This window comes from Sus scrofa, chromosome 4 (assembly GCF_054392235.1).
Source record: "Sus scrofa isolate SSC_HxYL_T2T_F1_AM1 chromosome 4, Sscrofa_HxYL_maternal_Yorkshire_Landrace_v2.0, whole genome shotgun sequence".
Taxonomy (NCBI): domain Eukaryota; kingdom Metazoa; phylum Chordata; class Mammalia; order Artiodactyla; family Suidae; genus Sus; species Sus scrofa.
The window spans coordinates 104,033,083-104,051,276 of NC_139386.1; the positions used below are offsets into that span (position 1 = coordinate 104,033,083).

General features: G+C 44.8%; 1 protein-coding gene and 1 long non-coding RNA gene across 3 annotated transcripts in view; one reads left to right on the top strand and one right to left on the bottom strand.

Moving 5' to 3' along the window:
• Nucleotides 1-4,227, bottom strand: part of LOC106510173 (uncharacterized) — a 34,812-nt gene extending 30,585 nt beyond the window's left edge. The window contains exons 1-2 of one of the 2 annotated variants that reach the window (XR_002343449.2): nucleotides 4,042-4,181; nucleotides 3,086-3,203 (exon numbers count right to left, since the gene is read on the bottom strand). This is a non-coding gene — a long non-coding RNA (uncharacterized LOC106510173). Of the gene's footprint in view, nucleotides 1-1,227; nucleotides 3,204-4,041 lie in introns of both variants that reach the window. The other variant, XR_014844242.1, reaches the window with a different exon arrangement.
• Nucleotides 4,228-4,411: 184 nt separating this feature from the next.
• On the top strand, nucleotides 4,412-7,582 carry TXNIP (thioredoxin interacting protein). The gene is given in 8 exon segments (NM_001044614.2): nucleotides 4,412-4,923; nucleotides 5,436-5,508; nucleotides 5,631-5,778; nucleotides 5,986-6,088; nucleotides 6,220-6,476; nucleotides 6,578-6,734; nucleotides 6,847-6,998; nucleotides 7,131-7,582. Coding segments are annotated over 8 exon segments (1,176 nt in total). The 5' UTR covers nucleotides 4,412-4,673; the 3' UTR covers nucleotides 7,167-7,582.
• Nucleotides 7,583-18,194: the final 10,612 nt, after the last annotated feature.

The following is an 18,194-nucleotide window of genomic DNA, read 5'->3' on the forward strand; positions in this document are numbered from 1 at the left end:
AACCCGGAGTTCCCATCGTGGCGCAGTGGTTAACGAATCCGACTAGGAACCATGAGGTTGCAGGTTCGATCCCTGGCCTTGCTCAGTGGGTTAACGATCCGGGGTTGCCGTGAACTGTGGTGTAGGTCGCAGATGCAGCTCGGATCCAGCGTTGCTGTGGCTCTGGCGTAGGCCGGCGGCTACAGCTCCGATTGGACCCCTAGCCTGGGAACCTCCATATGCCGCGGGAGCAGCCCAAGAAATAGCAAAAAGACAAAAACAAAACAAAATAAAACAAACAAACAAAAAAACAAGAACCCTTGCTAAGCAAACTAGAGATAAGACTCTAGATTAAGTATTAAGAATCCTGAGTTTGGCTCCACCATCTAGTAGCTGTACGTCTGAAGACAAGTTACTTAATTAAAATAAGGGAATATATCTTCTTTTAAAAAGACTGCTAGAGTTCCCTTTTACTTTAAAATTTTATGAGTCCTGTTCTAGACCCTTTGCAGTGACGATCAGACAAGATACCATGTGTTAAGAGAAGCAGGACAACACATAAGAAAGAGTACATACTTTATTTTTCTTGCCGAATGTGGAAGTTTTCAGGCTAGGAATCGAACCCACACCACAGCAATGACAACTCCCAGATCCTTAACCCACTGAGCCACTGAGGAACTCCCGAGAACATACTTTAGATCAGACAAATCTGGGGATAAGACCTGGCTCTATTTACAAAATCTATGACTGCAGGCAAATTACTTAACCCTCTGAGCCTGACTTAATCCTCCCTGAGTCACAGAGTTATTATGAGAATTGAATGAAATAACTTAAGCTTAAATCCTTTTTGGAACAAGGTGACAGAAGAAACCTATAAATAAGATATTACTGAGATAACTATGTAAAGGACCTAGTCCATTACAGGTGTTCAATAAATAACAAAAAAGTCATTTTGAATTCTAAGCTCTTATTTACCTACAACTTGTAGGCAGACATAAAATTGGTCTCAAATTCCACACTCCTTTTCAAACCTTTATTTGCCCCAGAAATAACATTTCCAGAGTTCCTGTCATGGCTGAGTGGTAAGGAACCCAACTAGCACCCATTAAGATTTGAGTTCAATCCCTGGCCTCAATCAGTGGGTTAAGGATCCAGTATTGTCGTGAGCTGTGGTGTGGGTCGAAGACGAAGCTCGGATCCGGCCTTGCTACAGCATGGGCCAGCAGCTGCAACCCCTAGTCTGGGAACTTCCATATGCTGTGGGTAGGGCCCTGAAAAAGCAGGAAAAAAGCAAACAAACAAACAAAAATCCCCTAAGGGAACAGGTGAACAATAAGAGTAAAAGGGAAGTTTACAGAATGAGATGATGGTAGTGATTAAAAGGACAAAGAAAGAGGTTATTAGGAAATTTGAGTCTTTTAGCGTCCTAAATGTTTATCAGACCAGAGGTTAAAGAAAAGGGAAATGCAGCCAGCGCCGGCCCCCCCTCCCCCCGCAACTAATTGCTGTGGGCGCTTGCCTCCCTGAAAGCAAACACCACCACTTGGTTTCTGATTGGCGTTGGGATTGGTGAGGGTTGGGGAAGGAGCAGGTAGAGATGATCTAATTTGAAAAACTGGACTTAGTCCTTTGCTTTTCCTTACTGGACTTGCCCTTTTTCTTCCTTGAACCACACAAGTGTTTGTACCCTGTTTTCAGGACAGTAGTTTACAAGATAGATTTCTTCCTTTGACGAAGGAACTGAGAAAGAAGAATCAGAAGGCACGTTTTATGAAAATATTAGGTGAAAGGTCATAAACAAGTCTGTCCAGGAGGACTCCGTTTCAGAACATGCCTTGGCTACAGGCCCTGTAGGCAGCTGCTGCTGCCAAAGAGAAATAGTTTTTTGGCATTTAAGGGAACCCAGGCATAGCACAGAGCAAACAAGTGGTCTGTACAGAGTTCCGCAAAAAGGGAACGAAAGAAACTGGAGCCCAAAAGAGGAACTTAGAGCAAGAGAGAATGATATTAATATATATTTTTAAATTTAAAGTCAGTACTTCATAGGTGTGCCAAAATAAATATCAGCATTCCCTTTTGTCTAAGATGTCCCAAGTCAACAGCACCATGGTCTACTACACTCACCTCCCCTCCCACTCCCTCAAAATTTGTGTAGTTACACATCCCACACTATTTAACAATATTGGTTCATGTATTTCTTTGTAAAGGTTTTGATATTTTGTATTTGTGTAGGCTTTCATGCAACAAACTAAATATTCTCACAGAAGCCACAATTCATATTTTTAAAATTACTTTACTGAGAGCCCCACATTTCCTACTGTAGATAAATCAGTCAATATTGCTGACCATTGAAAACAACTCAGGCCTTATTTGTTAACTTTCTTGAACAGGGTGCCTCGTCAAATCCACATACCCTAAGGATCAACATGTTTCCTTTCCTTCCTGGGGTGTGTGTGTGTGTGTGTGTGTGTGTGTTTCCAGCATTCGTAATACCTGAGTTCTGAGCTAATAATAGTGGGGTTGAGTTGTAACTTGTTAGCCTTAGGGTGTCAACCCAGTTAGAGAGTGTGAGGAAAGATGAAGGATCCTTAAGAGCAATGAATAGTCTTCTTTTTGCTGAGAGGGTAGGATTTCTGCATATCCTAATGCTTCTTATTTACTTACCCAACTCAATCTTGAGGACATTGTCTTCCTCTTTCTAGCACAAGAAATGAAACAATAATCTCCTGATGCCCCAACATAACCATGAGAGGGGCTCAGGTATCAAAGAAAAGGGAGAAGAATCCCTGTGTCTCTACACACAAGTTTTTCTTATTGCATTTTTTTTTTTTTTTTGGCTTTTTTTTAAGGGCCGCACCCACAGCATGTGGAGGTTCCCAGGCTAGGGGTCAAATCGGAGCTGTAGCCTCTGGCCTACACCACAGCCACAGCAACGCCAGATCCTTAGCCCACTGAGTGAGGCCAGGGATTGAACCCACGTCCTCATGGATGCGAGTCCGGTTGTTAACCACTGAGCCACGATGGAAACTCCTCTTATTGCATTTTTGAGAAATTGCTTGGGAGTCAGCTCCTAAGGCATCTCATGGCCAGCTAGGGAAAAACCCACCTGTCAGCAAGCCAAATGACAACACAGGATGAGGAGTCAGGTTCTCTTCCAGCTTTAGCATATAGCGTGCCAGTGAACCTTCGGTCTTCTCTTTGCTTTCTTAGCAATTTCTGAACAACTTAGAAAAAAAAAAAAAAACTTTTCAAAGATAGGAAATGCTTCCTTCAAACAGGACACTTTGGTTACAGACCAGAGAACTTTACTGCTTTTAATTAACTTGAAGGCTGTGAGGAGGGTGGGCAGCAGATTTAGGGATGTACCTTTGATTTAGTAAATTGGAGAGGGAACGAAGGCAAGAAAGAGTTAAAGTTATTCAGAAAAAAAGCGCAGAATGAAGCATCCTTTTTTTCCCCCTTTCCTGGAGAAGTAGGGAGGGAGAGGTAACCTGAGCCTAGAGAACACAATTTACTAAAGAAGTGATGAGGTAACTGGGAGAACAGAAACAAAGTGTCCCTCAACTTTGCAGGTTAGGGACTGAAGAGATGAGGGCATTAGCAACAGGATGTGGCCGCGCCCTTACTGTTTCCGGTCCAGAGAACAGAGAGAACTGAGTTGGGGGCGCAGGGGCTGAGGAACAGCCCAGCATCAAGCCCTGAGCCCTGGGGGCTGGAAAGGGAGGAAAAAGGCTGGTAGGTCCCACACGCGCGCTTCCCTGTGTGCGCGGAGAAGAGGGTAAAAATTTGTGACAAATTCTCATTTCCTTCTCACATCAGCTTATTTTTGGGGGGGGGGTGTTTTTAATAGAGATGCGGGGCAAGAAGACAAAGGGGCTCGTCCTGAATAATAACAGCAGCACTCCTTGCCCTCCGCCCCAATCCTAAAGTATTCTTGGCGCTCGGGGATTGTTTTTCACACGACTTGCGATTTGTGAGCCGGGAATAAACGGTCGCCTCTAAATTAACTGCACTGGCAATGGCTAGGCACGAAATTCCCTCATAAGCACATTTTCCTTTTACCTCGAAATGTCGCTCCAGCCCAGAAGCATCCTCATTCGCCCTCCCAAGGCCACTGGCCTCGGATAAATTTTAGGGTCTGCGAATGCTTCGCTCCTTTGGGCTCCCGGGAAGCCGCCCACGGCCCCTGCGCTCCCTCCTCCCAGGGCCGCAGCAGTGCACAACAACCATTTTCCCCGCCAGGAGCACACTGTGTCCACGCGCCGCTGCGACTTCGCTGATTGGTCGGGCTCCTGGTAAACATGGAGCGGGCAGCCAATGGGCGGGCTGTGCACGAGGGCTGCACGAGCCTCCGGGCCAGCGCTCGCGTGGCTCTGCCTGCCCGGCTACTATATAGAGCAGTTTATAGCTCTCAGCACAAGCTATCCTTTCCACTCCTCTGGCAGATCGCTGTTAGCTTTCCCGCCGAGATCCGGAGCTCTCCTCCAGCTGTTGGAGGAAAGACAGGAAAGAGCTTATTTTTCTTTTGAAATACCTTGGCACAACCAGCAAGGGAACATCTTGTCGAACATTTAATAGAGAGTTGAAAAGTGAAATAATTTTAATTCATTGCAAAGGGCCCTTTGATTCGGGGTTTTGTTTTTCACTCCTGCCCCCTGCCCCGTTTCTAACTCTCAAGTCAACCGAGCCCAAACATGGTGATGTTCAAGAAGATCAAGTCTTTTGAGGTGGTCTTTAACGACCCCGAAAAGGTGTACGGCTGTGGGGAGAAGGTGGCTGGCCGGGTGATAGTGGAGGTGTGTGAAGTCACTCGAATCAAAGCTGTCAGGATCCTGGCTTGTGGAGTGGCCAAAGTCCTGTGGATGCAGGGATCCCAGCAGTGCAAACAGACCTTGGACTACCTGCGCTATGAAGACACTCTTCTCCTGGACGACCACCCAACAGGTAAGTGACCCAGCTGTTGACTGGAGGGCGAAAGCTGATTTTAGAAGAGAGTTGATACGAATAAATAGAGCCTACACTAAATATTCTAAGTTGCTCGGTGGTGTGGTTTGAATTTTGTGTCAATTCCTTATCTTTTTGTTTCTTTTTAATTTACAATCCCTGCCCACCCAAAAGGGTGATTTGTACAATTTCTTGTGGTGCTGTGTTCTGGAGATGTTGAAGGATGTTGCCTTACCTATTGAAACATTTCTGTGCATAAGTTGCTTATTCTTTGCTTGCTTCTTGTTTGAGATGATTGTAGCTTAACTGTCCTGGTTGAGCCTGTCAACACTACAGGGCTTTGCAACTTTTTGCCCAACAAAATACATCAGAATCTGTCATTTAGGAACAAAAGGGATGAGAATACGAGTTCTGCAATACTCTTGCGTGATGCCTAAGAATTCCTTATCGGCACAGATGCATTTTAAGTGTAACAGGAAACCTAATGGTTACTTGCTTATCTCTCTTTTCAGGGGAGAATGAGATGGTGATCATGAGACCTGGAAACAAATATGAATACAAGTTTGGCTTTGAGCTTCCTCAGGGGTAGGTATCAGCTAAATGCATCTGTGGACTTATCTGTCTCTAAAAATCTTCCCCTCCTTTGATCACTCACTGTTCTTGGAGAGCATTTTTTTAAGTTAGTTGTTTCCTTTTTCTTTATAAAGGCCTCTGGGAACATCTTTCAAAGGAAAATATGGGTGTGTAGACTACTGGGTGAAGGCTTTTCTTGATCGCCCAAGCCAGCCAACTCAAGAGACAAAAAAACACTTCGAAGTGATGGATCTAGTGGATGTCAATACCCCTGATTTAATGGTAAGGTCATTCTAAGATTCTGTTCTTTTTGGGCTCAGGGGTGCTAAGTCAAATGTCTAGGGCATTAAAAGTGAAGCCCCTCGGGGAATCAAGTCCTAAATCATCAAGGTGGGAGGGAAGGCTACCTACTATAAATAAGTACTGGAAAGGAACGGAAAGCAGGGAAAGGATCTCTAGAAATTCTCAAAACACCTCCATTCTACATAGGCACCTGTGTCTGCTAAAAAGGAGAAGAAAGTTTCCTGCATGTTCATTCCTGATGGCCGGGTGTCTGTCTCTGCTCGAATCGACAGAAAAGGGTTCTGTGAAGGTAAAAATCTGTGCTTAAAATGGGAGACTGCTAAAACAGAAACTGTGGGTTTGGGATGAGGGCTGTAGAAAGGGACAAAAGAAAAGTCGTTGATTGTACTGAGCATCAGTTTTCATCTTTCCCATTGCTAGGTGATGAGATTAACATCCATGCTGATTTTGAGAATACATGTTCCCGCATTGTGGTGCCCAAAGCTGCCATTGTAGCCCGCCACACTTACCTTGCCAATGGCCAAACCAAAGTACTGACGCAGAAGTTGTCATCGGTCAGAGGCAATCACATTATCTCAGGAACCTGTGCATCATGGCGTGGCAAGAGCCTTCGGGTGCAGAAGATCAGGCCTTCTATCTTGGGCTGCAACATCCTTCGAGTTGAATACTTCTTACTGGTGAGTTTGTAGGGTTGGAGAGAGAAATTGTTCATCTGTCAAAACAATAGTGATGTTTTCTCCAGATCTCTAGCCTAACAAACTCCCGTGTTCCTTTCTAGATCTACGTTAGTGTCCCTGGCTCCAAGAAGGTCATTCTTGACCTGCCGCTGGTAATTGGCAGCAGGTCAGGCCTCAGCAGCCGGACGTCCAGCATGGCCAGCCGAACCAGCTCCGAGATGAGTTGGGTAGATCTAAACATCCCTGATACCCCCGAAGGTGAGCCAGACCTAATGTCTTTTCTTCCCTTCTGGTCTGCTTGGGTTTGTAAAATTGTGATGGTCAGGCATTTCTTGGCCAGGCTTCTTATCCCCATACTTTGTCTCTGTAGCTCCTCCATGCTATATGGATATCATTCCTGAAGATCACCGATTGGAGAGCCCCACCACTCCTCTGCTAGATGACACAGATGGCTCTCAAGACAGCCCTATCTTTATGTATGCTCCTGAGTTTAAGTTCATGCCACCACCTACTTACAGTGAGGTAAGAATTGTCATTTTGCCACTACATTTGTCCTAAGCCTTCAGTGGAAAGTTGACTTGGAGGGATTACTAAACTGGGTTGTTCTCTTAGTTCTTACCCAAACTAAAATATCCTTTTCTTTCTTCCTCCCAGGTGGATCCCTGCATCCTCAACAACAACGTGCAGTGAACATGTGGAAGGAAAGAAGCAGCTATACCTACTTCTTTCTTTTCACCTCTCTTCCTGGACTGACTTTTTAGGAGACTCAACAGTCTCTGCAGTGGGGTACAGATCCACCCCAGCCTCTGACTCTCCGGTGTAGGAGGTGATCATCAGGCAATCTCTTGGGCCTTAAAGGGTGCGCAGTCGTCCTCAGCCAGTGAGATGTTGTGACAAGGGTTTTTTTGCTGGATGGGTTTAAAAACACAGACAAATTTAGGCCTATTCCATTTTCTCAGATCTTTTTTGAGAATTGAGGCATTTTAAATAAGGGGTAGAAATGGCCTCCTGGTGTGGTCTTCCCAAGGTTTTATGGAGGGGATTTCAGACTGTTATAACAATAGATCTTGAACCTCTGCCATGTGGAGAAAAGCCAATTTAGCAAACTAGAAGAATGAAAAGGAAAAAAATCATGGCCAAAACTTTGGGAAAAAGATGTTCTTAAAATCATTGTTCCCCTTTGTTTGTGCACTTATAGATAAAAGAAAACAAAAAAGAAAAATCCTCCAGAGCTTATTTGGTTTAGAGTGAGCTTCCCATGTGAATTAAAGGGAAGAAGCTCTAAAGTTGTCTTTGTTTAGAAAGTGCTTTAATGTGGCGTAAAGCAGTAGTAACTATGCCCCACCAAAGGTCTTAAAAAGCCATTTTTAGAGCCTATTGCACTGTGTTCTTCTGTTGGCAAACATTTTCATGTGGGAAAATGTGTTTTTCTTCTCACATGACTCCTTGGAATTGATTCTGAGGTGATGGTCTTAGCACTTTAGTTTGTGTCAAATTTTTTTCCCCTCTATCTCAGATGTAAGCCAAAATTGGTCTACTGTGTCTCTGGGGTAAGCACAATGACAAAAAAAAAAAAAAAAAAAAAAGTGTTTCTCACTACTTTTGAGACTTTGTCCCAGTGTACAGAATTCTGCAATTCTGACACTCTAATTATATGAGAAGGGTTGCTGCTATCAGCCTTGCCTACTGTGACATCTCCAAAGCCAAGGAAGAACTCGATCAAAATGCCCCAACACTGTGATTAGAGCATCCAGATGGTGCCATGAGAAACTAGAGGGCAGGTTTTCACAAAAGCCCCTAGGGCTCCCTTCCCCCAGTGTTAGGAGACAGGGATGTTGATAGCCCCTCTCTCACTGCAGCCACCAGCACTTGGTCAGTCATTCTCAGCCTTAGCACTTTGTTCGCTGTCCTGTGTCAGAGCCCTGAGCTCTACCCTCTCCTGAGAAAGTATGTGGGCTAAAAGTGGTGTCATTTTTTTTGTTGTTGTTTTTTAATTGTATATCTTTTTGTATGACAAAAACTATATTTTGTACTTAACCAGATATATTTTTCACCCCAGGTGGGGGTATTCTTTGTAAAAAAGATAAATAAAGTTTTTTTAATGGAAAAAAATGTTGGTTTTCTTGTCTGTGAAATGGTATTAGAGAAATTTATTAGAAAGAAAATTTGGGAGTTCCCATCATGGCGCAGCAGATTCCTTCCGACTAGGAATCACGAGGTTGTGGGTTCAATCCTTGGCCTTGCTCACTGGTTAAGGATCTGGCATTGCCGTGAGCTGTGGTATAGGTCACAGACGTAGCTCGGATCCAGAGTTTCTGTGGCTCTGGTGTAGGCTGGCAGCGACAGCTCGGATTCGACCCCTAGCCTGGGAACCTCCATATGCGGCGGGTGCAGCCCTTTTGACAAAAAAAAAAGAAAGAAAGAAAGAAAAGAAAATTTGCCTAAAGGAGGTCTCTCCCTAACTCGCAATTCACATTGTTGTAAACCTTGTAGAGAGAACATTTCCTGTTGACCCTAATGAATACAGTCAGGGCAGGGGTTGGAGGGGTGAAGAGGGAAGCCATTTTAGCTGCATTGTCTTTTTTTCCAATTCACTAAAGAACTGTAGTGGGATCTTCTGGTGGTCTAAGCTAGTTTTCTACATCTATAGCTAGTCACTACTAAGTTCCTTCAGTTTGGGTGTGCATGAGGCTTTTTTTTTTTTTTTTTTTTTCTTTTTTGAATGAGCTCTTGAAATACAGGGAAATGAAGTTTGTGACGGGATTTGAAAGGGAAGGGTTATGATTCCCTACTTTATGATTTGGTTTCATCATAGTTTCTTCCCAGTATAAACCTGGTTTATATGCAAGAAGATGTAACATAGGACTTAAGGATTTAGAGTAATAAATATCAAGTTATTTGAAGGTTGCTACCAGTTTTTATTTCTGCTGCTCCTCACACAGTTCCTATGCAAGCACATGATCATAACTCAGTAAATGTTTGCTGAATATTCGACTCCACCCTTACCGTTCGGAATATACCTCTGCAGTTCCTGTTACTTCTCTGCAGGGTAATAACAATAGATTGATTCCACAGTTCTACCCCTAATTGAAATGACTTTTTATTATTCCTGAAGGAGTGACTAGGATGAGAAACCCTGAGATGGCAGAGGTCAACATACTTTATGATTTCTGGCTCTTTTAAACCTTTGCAGACAAATCTAGTCCTAGCCTTTATTTGGGGGCTGGTGTTCCTGTGAACCTCCACATAGTAATTCCAAACCTCAGATTCCTGGAAGTTCTTAAAATCAATGTAAATGGAGTCGAAAGTGAGGTGAAAAGATTTCTTTTCCATTTCAATCTTCGTTTGTCTGTGTCTATCTTTCATTCTCAGTAGCACTTTTGCTCTCTCCTGGCTCTGTTTGTTTTTCTTTACTGATGTGTCAGTCTTTAGCTCTGTTGCTGTGGTGACTATCACCTTTATTCTTACCTCTACCTCTTCCATTTTCTACCTGTTTAAGAATTTAGCACCTCCTCTTTCGAATTGTGACCAGGAAACTAGGTCAAAGTTGATGGAAAGTTTTTTCTGGAGCTTGTTTTCTAGGGACTGGAAGGGTGGAGCAAGGACAAGAGCAGGCCAGAGGGCAGGACAAAGAGATGGAGAGACTATGGAGCATAAAAGCCTGGTTGTTTGTGTACACAGCCTGGCTACTGGTATGTGATATAAGAAGTGGATGACGGAGAGAGGGTAGATAACTTACACCCAAGGTCTGATAGAGATTTGGTTCTTGAAGGGCCAAATCATATATGCACCCTCTCCTAATACCGTAATACCTCAAATCTGGCACTGTCCAACAGAACTTTCTCTGATGATGGAAATGTTCTCTATTTGCACTAATAGCATAGCCACCCTCCTCATGTGACTAGTGATCTCTGAAATATGGCTACTCTTACTGATGAAGCGTGTTTTTATTTTTGTTTAAATTTAATTAGCTCCACGTGACTAATGACTATCATACTGAAAAGCACAGCAAAATCTGAGGAAGGAAGCAGCTATAGCAGAGGAAATGCATCCCTCCCTCAGAGCATAAAAGTCTCCACTAGACTTCTTTTTGCCTTCTGTACACAACTTGTACCTCACCACAGAGCATTTTCTGCACATAGGCTTGCTTAAGTACTTTTTCTCGGGTCCTGGTCCAGCTTCTTCTCCACTTAAGTGGGTGGATATTTTGGGTCTTCCTTTCCCATACTTTTCTCATATGCCTTTTAATTTTTAAAGAGCTATAACTTACATGTTCAGCCATTAGAGGAGAGCCAGTTCTTAGTATCATTTATTCATTAGGTCCAATCTTGGAGAGGAAGATCTGCGGGAAGACAGCAAGAAAACTATCTAAAGAGAGAGAAGAGGAGTTCCCATTGTGGCTCAGTGGATTACAAATCTGACTAACATCCATGAGGGACAGATTCGATCCCTGGCCTCACTCAGTGGGTTAAGGATCTGGCATTGCTGAGTTTTGGTGTAGTTTGCAGAGACAGCTTAGATCCCGTGTTACTGTGGCTGTGGTGTAGGCTAACAGCTCTAGCTCCAATTGGACTCCTAGCCTGGGAACTTCCATATGCCATGGGTGTGGCCCTAAAAAAAAAAAAAAAAAAAAAAAAAGAAAGAAAGAAAAGAGAGAGAGAGAAAAGAGCTAGACAAAGTAAAATTAACAAGAAAAGAACAGGTATATCCATAGCCAGGGTCCTTGGCAACCTTGATAACTCTGAACAGACTAGAAACATAAGGATGTAATTGGGTTGAGGTATTGGGAGCGAAAAGTGTGAAGAGAAGTCCTGATCAGGAGTTCCCTAGTGGCCTAGTGGTTAAGGATCCGGCATTTTCACTGTGTGGCTCGGGTCACTCCTGTGGCTCTGGTTGAATCCCTTGCCTGGGAACTTCTGCATGCCATAGGCCATGACCTGACCAAGCACCTGATCAACAAAAAGCGATGGCATCCAAGTTGAAGGTTATGAAGTGGGGTGAAGAAGTCACTTTTGCCCAGTTCTTTCAATAGCATATAGACCCGTCCCTAGTATTCTTTCCTTGGACTAGCTCTAGGTGATGAAATGTATTAGATGGATAACGAAAATATTTTACTGACCCTCTGATGGCCCAACCCCTGTCCCAAGCATACTGACCTCAATAATTCTGGACTGGAAAAGAAGAAACTTTTGTTCCACTCTCTTTCTGACTCTACATCTACCTCATTTCCTAAGCTGTAAAACTCCGTCTCAGAGATGACTGCAGATCCAGGGCTGCAGGCCCAATAAAAGGAAGTCTATAGCCTAGAAAAAATCCAGCAATCAGCCTTCCTATACTATTAAGGAGAAATAGTGTAGTGTGGTAATAAGCACATGTACCCTGGAGCCTAGCTATCTAAATTCAAATCCCACTTCCACCACTTAACAAGTTTTGTGACCTTGGGCAACTTGTTTAACCTCTCTGTGCTACAGTTTATTTACCTGTAAAATAGGAAATAATAATAGCACCTGCTTCAGAAGATTGCTGTGACTATTCAGAAGATTATATGTGAAGTGTTAGAACAAAGCAAACACATTCTTATTAGCTAAAATAAAAGAGGAGGCTGAGTTCTCTTGTGGTGCAGCGGGTTAAGGATCCGGTGTTGTCACTGGGTTGCTGTTGTGGCACAGATTCTAAACCTGACCTGGGAACTTCTATCTGCTCCAGGCATGGCCAAAAATAAAATAAAATGAGGAGGCAAATTACCACCACCCTTTGTTAGTTCATTCCCAGGCCTGTCCTCAAAATTGTTCTTCCTCTCTGACTTATCATAAGTAATGTCATTCTCTCTTTGCTCCTCTTGATTCCCTTCCTGTGTTGGGGGAACAAAACAGTCTGAGAAGAGTTCAGTGCATAGATGCTGACTCAACTTCCAGTTAATTTTGTAGTAGGAGAGAAGTGACCCACTATGGGGTCAGGCCAGGCCCTCTGCACACGCCCGTGGTATAGATCTGGGAGCACTAGGATTTTCTCTCATACTCACAGTGTGTGTCACAGGCCTCTGGAGTAACTGTCTCACTTTCTGGAAATTCATTAACTGAGCTTCCTTAACTTTTCAGTGTACAACTCCAGGGGAAATCTTCCCCGTATTTGGAATAATAAACTGAGAAACCGAGAGTGCCAAATATACCATGACAGTATAGAGCCCCCTCATACTCTCTCCCTCTCTCTCTTTTTTTTTTTTTTCCACCATGCCCATGGCATTTGGGATTTTCTGGGCCAGTAATGGAACCCATGATGCAGTAGCAACACCAAAGGATCCTTAACCCACTGAGCCACTGGGGAACTATTAGAGTTCTTATTCAAAGTTATGGTGGTGGAGTTCCTGTCGTGGCTCAGTGGCTCACTAGGAACCACGAGGTTGAGGGTTCGATCCCTGACTTCCCACAGTGGGTTAAGGATCTGGCGTAGGTCGCAGACGTGGCTTGGATCCCGTGTTGCTGTGGCTGTGGCATAGGCTGGCAGCTACTGCTCCGATTAGACCCCTAGCCTGGGAACCTCCATATGCCACAGGTACGGCCCTAGAAAAGACAAAAAAAAAAAAAAAAAAAAGTTATGGTGGAGTTCCCGCCTTGGTACAATTGGATCGAGGTCTCCGCAGTGCTGGGACCCAGGTTCCATTCCCATTCCTGGCATAGCACAATGCACTGAGGATCTGGCATGGGTAACAACTGCAGCTTGAATCTGATCCCTGGCCCGGAAACTCCATATGCCATGGGCCTGCCAAAAAAGAAAAAAAAAAAAATGTATTGCATCTCGGTTGATTTATTTCCATGAGGTAGACTAGACTGAGTAGCACAAAAGCCAGTGGAGGTGAGCCATACTGATTAGGCTCAATTTAATCTATTCAGGCTATTCCCATCTTTGTCTTGAACTTTCTTTGGTGTGACTCTGCTGTATTTTTTTTTTTTTTTTTTTTGTCTTTTTGCCATTTCTTGGGCCGCTCCCACGGCATATGGAGGTTCCCAGTCTAGGGGTCTAATCGGAGCTGTAGCCACCGACCTATACCAGAGCCACAGCAATGCCAGATCCGAGCTGCATCTGTGACCTACACCACAGCTCAGGGCAACGTTGGATCCTTAATCCACTGAGCAAGGCCAGGGATCGAACCTTCAACCTCATGGTTCCTAGTCGGGTTCGTTAACCACTGAGCCACAACGGGAACTCCACCCTGCTGTAGTCTTTATGGGACCTGTTATGTAAGGAGAAAAGAATGAAGAAACAAGGAAGGTTGGGCTGTTTCTGACTACCAGTTGGTTGGTAATCTCCAGGCAATGGAATGATGTGAGAAAGAAGAAGGCAGAACACGGGGACATAATTGTGAATCCCATAGGCCTGAGTCCTGGGGTGTCAAGCAAGTTTTATCCTCTGTCCTTGTTGGGCGATGGAGCGGCTGACCACCTCTCCAAGTCAATCAAATGGTCAGTAAACAGGTTCTTGGAAATGTCTGGCTGGGAACCTAGCTTGGATATTTTTAACCTCTTGGACAGATGGACAGAGGATTTCAGTTATGAGGCCAGTGTGGGGTGGAGTGTGGGGGGGTTCAGGGGCGTGAGAACTGTGTTTCCCTTATGTGGTTCTACGGCTAAAGACTCCTCCCTCTCTAGTTCACCTGTCTCAATTCTGACTTCTTCCATCTGTTCAGGCTCATAGCTTCCTTCCTGTGCCCCCTGGTCTCCCATTTCTCTCTATTCCTGGTCTCTCATGCTTGTCTCACCTTCCAACTCAGAGGAATTTTTGTTTTCTGTTCCAGACCCCAAGATGTTTTTAGCTCCATATCCCTGAAGTTCAGGGCAAAGGCGGTTGGACAGTGACCAACGGCTCCTTTGCACTTCTGGAGAAGGTAAAGCTGCCATCAGTACCCCACAGCTTCTCTTCAGTTCTACCTCTCCAAGCTGTCCTACAGGAGCGTCCCATGCTCATGAACGTCACTGTCCCCAACTCTTGGGAACAGAGTTTGAGACCTTGGAAGCCCAGATTTGGCCTCATGTAACTTTGGAAAGGAGAAGAAATGTTGGTAGAGGTCAGAGGCAGTAAACCTGAGGTCCACAGGTGGAATCAGCTTGCAGACATTACAGACTTGTACAGTTTCTTCCTAAATATTTGAATTGGTTGCAAACATTAAAAAAAGCAGATTTCACCATAATCTATTGTTCTGGCTTCCCCTAAGAATGTGGTAATACTGAGTCCACATTCCCTCACGGCTCTTGCAGGAGCTAAGTAAGGGGTCAGGCAGACTCATGTTTGCCAGCTCTCACCAATCCTTACTGCATTACTTTCACCTGCTTCACTCCTTTATACCCCTGACTCTTGTCTGGTGTTAAGGTTTATCTTAGGTTGTCACCTCTGCTCTAAGTAGAGCTTCTTAAATATTTCCTCTGAAGGACCCCTAATTTTAGGGAGAACTAATTTTCCCCTGGGGCTTCTGGAAGAGTGCTAAGTAGCCTGTCACAAGCCAGAAATGTCTTTGTAGTATATGTATTATGTTTAAAAAGTGCAAATTTTGACTTATACTGCATAACATATTTATATAGCTTTAGTATAAAAATAATTGGTCTTCCCACACCAAATCTTCTTTTTCTTTTGCCCGTGTCTGAGGGCCAGGGATAGAACCCACCCCACAGCAGTGATCCAAGCCACAGCAGGGACAATGCTGGATCCTTAACCACTAGGCCACCAGGGAACTTCCCACCACCAAATATTAAAAGTAAAACTGGGAGTGCCCATTATGGAACAGCAGAAAGGAATCCGACTAGTATCCACGAGGATGCCGGTTCAATCCCTGATTTTGTTCAGCAGATAAACATCGGCATCGCCCTGAGCTGTGGTGTAGGTTGCAGATGCGGCTCCAATCTGGAGTTGCTGTGGCGGTAGCATAGGCTGGCAGCTGTAGCTCTGATTCGACCCCTTCCATTTGACAAGGGTGTGGCCGTACAATGCAAAAAAAAAAAAAAGAAAAAGAAAAGAAGTAAAACTGACACTCTGGAAAATGTGTCACGTGCAGTCTGTGGCTCCAAATATTCCTCATCCCTTTACCCACTGATAACCTAATTTAAATAGCACAATGCTAAAGACATGAGGCAAAGAGAGACATGGAAAAAAAGACGCGGAGAGAGAGTCAGAAAAGGAAAGGAATCTCAAAGACAATAACAGTAAGCACTCTTTCGGGCTCTTGGCCACCACTTCTGACCTGGCCCAGCCAGCTCCTGGGAAGTTTGTAGACATCCCTGATGTCTCTGGACAGGTGTTACACTGGTGGACCAGGATGAAAAGCAAATCTCAAAAGAGAAGGCAGGCCAAGTAAGGGAGAGGTCAGGGGCCAAGGGCAGCCAAGTATGGTCAGAGGGGAAAGACTGTCTAGGGGCCAAGAGAGAGGCTTGGAGACAGGAAGCAGAGGGCTGAGAAAAGCACTGGTCAGCAGTTGTCCTTTCTCTCACTGAGCCCATCTTTTTGTGTATGTGTCTTTTTAGGGCCACACCCATAGCACAGAGAAGTCCCCAGGCTAGGGGTCGAATGGGAGCTGCAGCTGCTGGCCTACACCACAGCCACGGCAACACCAGATCCTTAACCCACAGAGTGAGGCTTGGGATCCAACCCCATCCTCATGGATGCTAGTTGAGTTCATTACCACAGAGCCATAATGGGAACTCCAAGCCCATCTTCCTTTCACTTCCTCTTACCCCACCCCCACCCCTAGTCTGAGAAAAGATAAAGAGTAAACTTGACCTCCTTAGATGAGGGAATGCCGCTCCACAATGGCTACATCTTTGGCCATAGCAGAGCATAAGGAGGAAGAGGACCAGGGCTTCTTTCCCTGTCCACATGGGATTTCATCTGTTCTCTCCAAGATAAGATATACCCCAGGTCTGTGTCCCTGACTTAGGTGAGTTTGTTCCTCCCACCCCTATTGGTAAGTCAAAGACAGGTCCAACCTCCCTCCTGTTCTAGTACTATCAATGCTGCCTTGGGTGTAATAGAGAATGTTCCAGACAGGATTTGGATATTGCCACTTGTCCATTTTACACCAAGGAAAATAGAATTACAGGATAGGGAAGATTTGGAGAGAGGCAGGGGTTCAAGTTTTGGGAACCCTGGCCCACAGCTGAGGCTCTCAGGAGGAGGGGAGGTTTGGGAATGGAGAACCGTCCCAGAGTCAGAGGTCGGGAGGGAGGTGGGCACAGCCCCTCCCTGCATTGGTCAGGACTGGGTCTTAGAAATCCCTGGATTCCTTCCTCCAAAGTCTAAGATGATCAAGGAGATCACACTTAGCGTCTCAGGTTCTGCAGTTAAGGTTGGATCACTGCCTTCCCTCAGACTCGCATTAGGGTTGCAGGAGGAACCTCCCTTCCCTTCAGAATACAAAAGGGCAAATTAAGTACTGTTGGGAATAGGCAAAGACTTTTCTAAGATGATACTAGGAAACCAGAGCTTCATTATTTCCAGCTTTCCGGTCCCAAATGATCTTGGGGAAAAAATGAGCCTCAGTAGGGGAAAGGTCAGTGGAGAAAAGGTTACCACTGGTTTGGCCAGATTAGCTGAGCTATTTCTGTCTAGCTCATTTCTTTTCTCTGTCCTCTGGCCAGACATGCTGCATGAGGGGAGATAGAGACGATCTGCCCTGCAGGCCCATTCCTCAGTCGGAAATTTCTTGATGGTCTGCTGGATTTGAGTCCTGGCTTGCTGCTTGTGACCTTGAACTCTGCTGCAAGGGTATCTCTTTCCTTGCTAGTTAATGGAATTGCTGATCTTCCTGCTACTCAGGCTGCAGCAGATTCTTGGAAAGGACTGGCTAGATGCCTGAGGTATCTTTAGCCTGCCCAGCTGAAAACAAGGTGGGGAAATCCAGTGGCTGGAATGAGTTCAGCAAAAGCTGGACACATCCTGATCTTTATTCTCAGGACCATTTGGATTCTTGCAGATGGATCAGCATCAGCTTGAAAGATTCCTAGTGGACATCGAATCAAATTGTTTCATACACGAGGAATGTGAGGCTTGGAGGCTAGACACGGAACTTTCCCAAGTGCACAAAGCTATGGAGTGGTATAACCAGGACCATGAGTCAGTGCTTCGCCCAGTTGAAATGGCAGCTTTTCCCCTTGGCTTAGTTCTTAAACCATCCTAGGCCTATAAGCCACCCTTCCTTACTTTCAAAGTTCAAACAGCAATAAAAATGAATTGAGGAAGGAGTTCCCTGATGGCCTAAAGGTTTAAGGATCCAGTGTTGTCACTGTTGTGGTGTGAGTTCGATCCCTGGCCACATACTGCAGGCATGGCCAAAAAAAAAAAAAAAGAATTGAGGAGAATAATTGCCTTCTCCTCACCAAACAATGGGTGTCCTATCCACATAACATTTGACCCTCCAATTTTCATTGGTCTCCCCTCCCAATCTTTTAGCTTCATGTTGCATCTAGGTCTTCCACTCAGCTGTTCCTCAAACCACTTGAGTCCCTGTGCTTAAATTTGCAGACCCCAATCTCAAGTTTCCTATCCAAGGTTGGAGGGGACATGGGGTAGGGAATAGGATTCTTGCCTGAGAACTTAGCCTGCCTGGGGCCACAGCCGTGGGAGTGGAAGCAGTCTGTTCAACATAACAGGTCCCAGCAGGCACACAGTACACGGCTGAGCAAGAATGGCGTGGAGCCTCTCTAAATGTATGCCAACAGAGCCTCAATCTCTAAT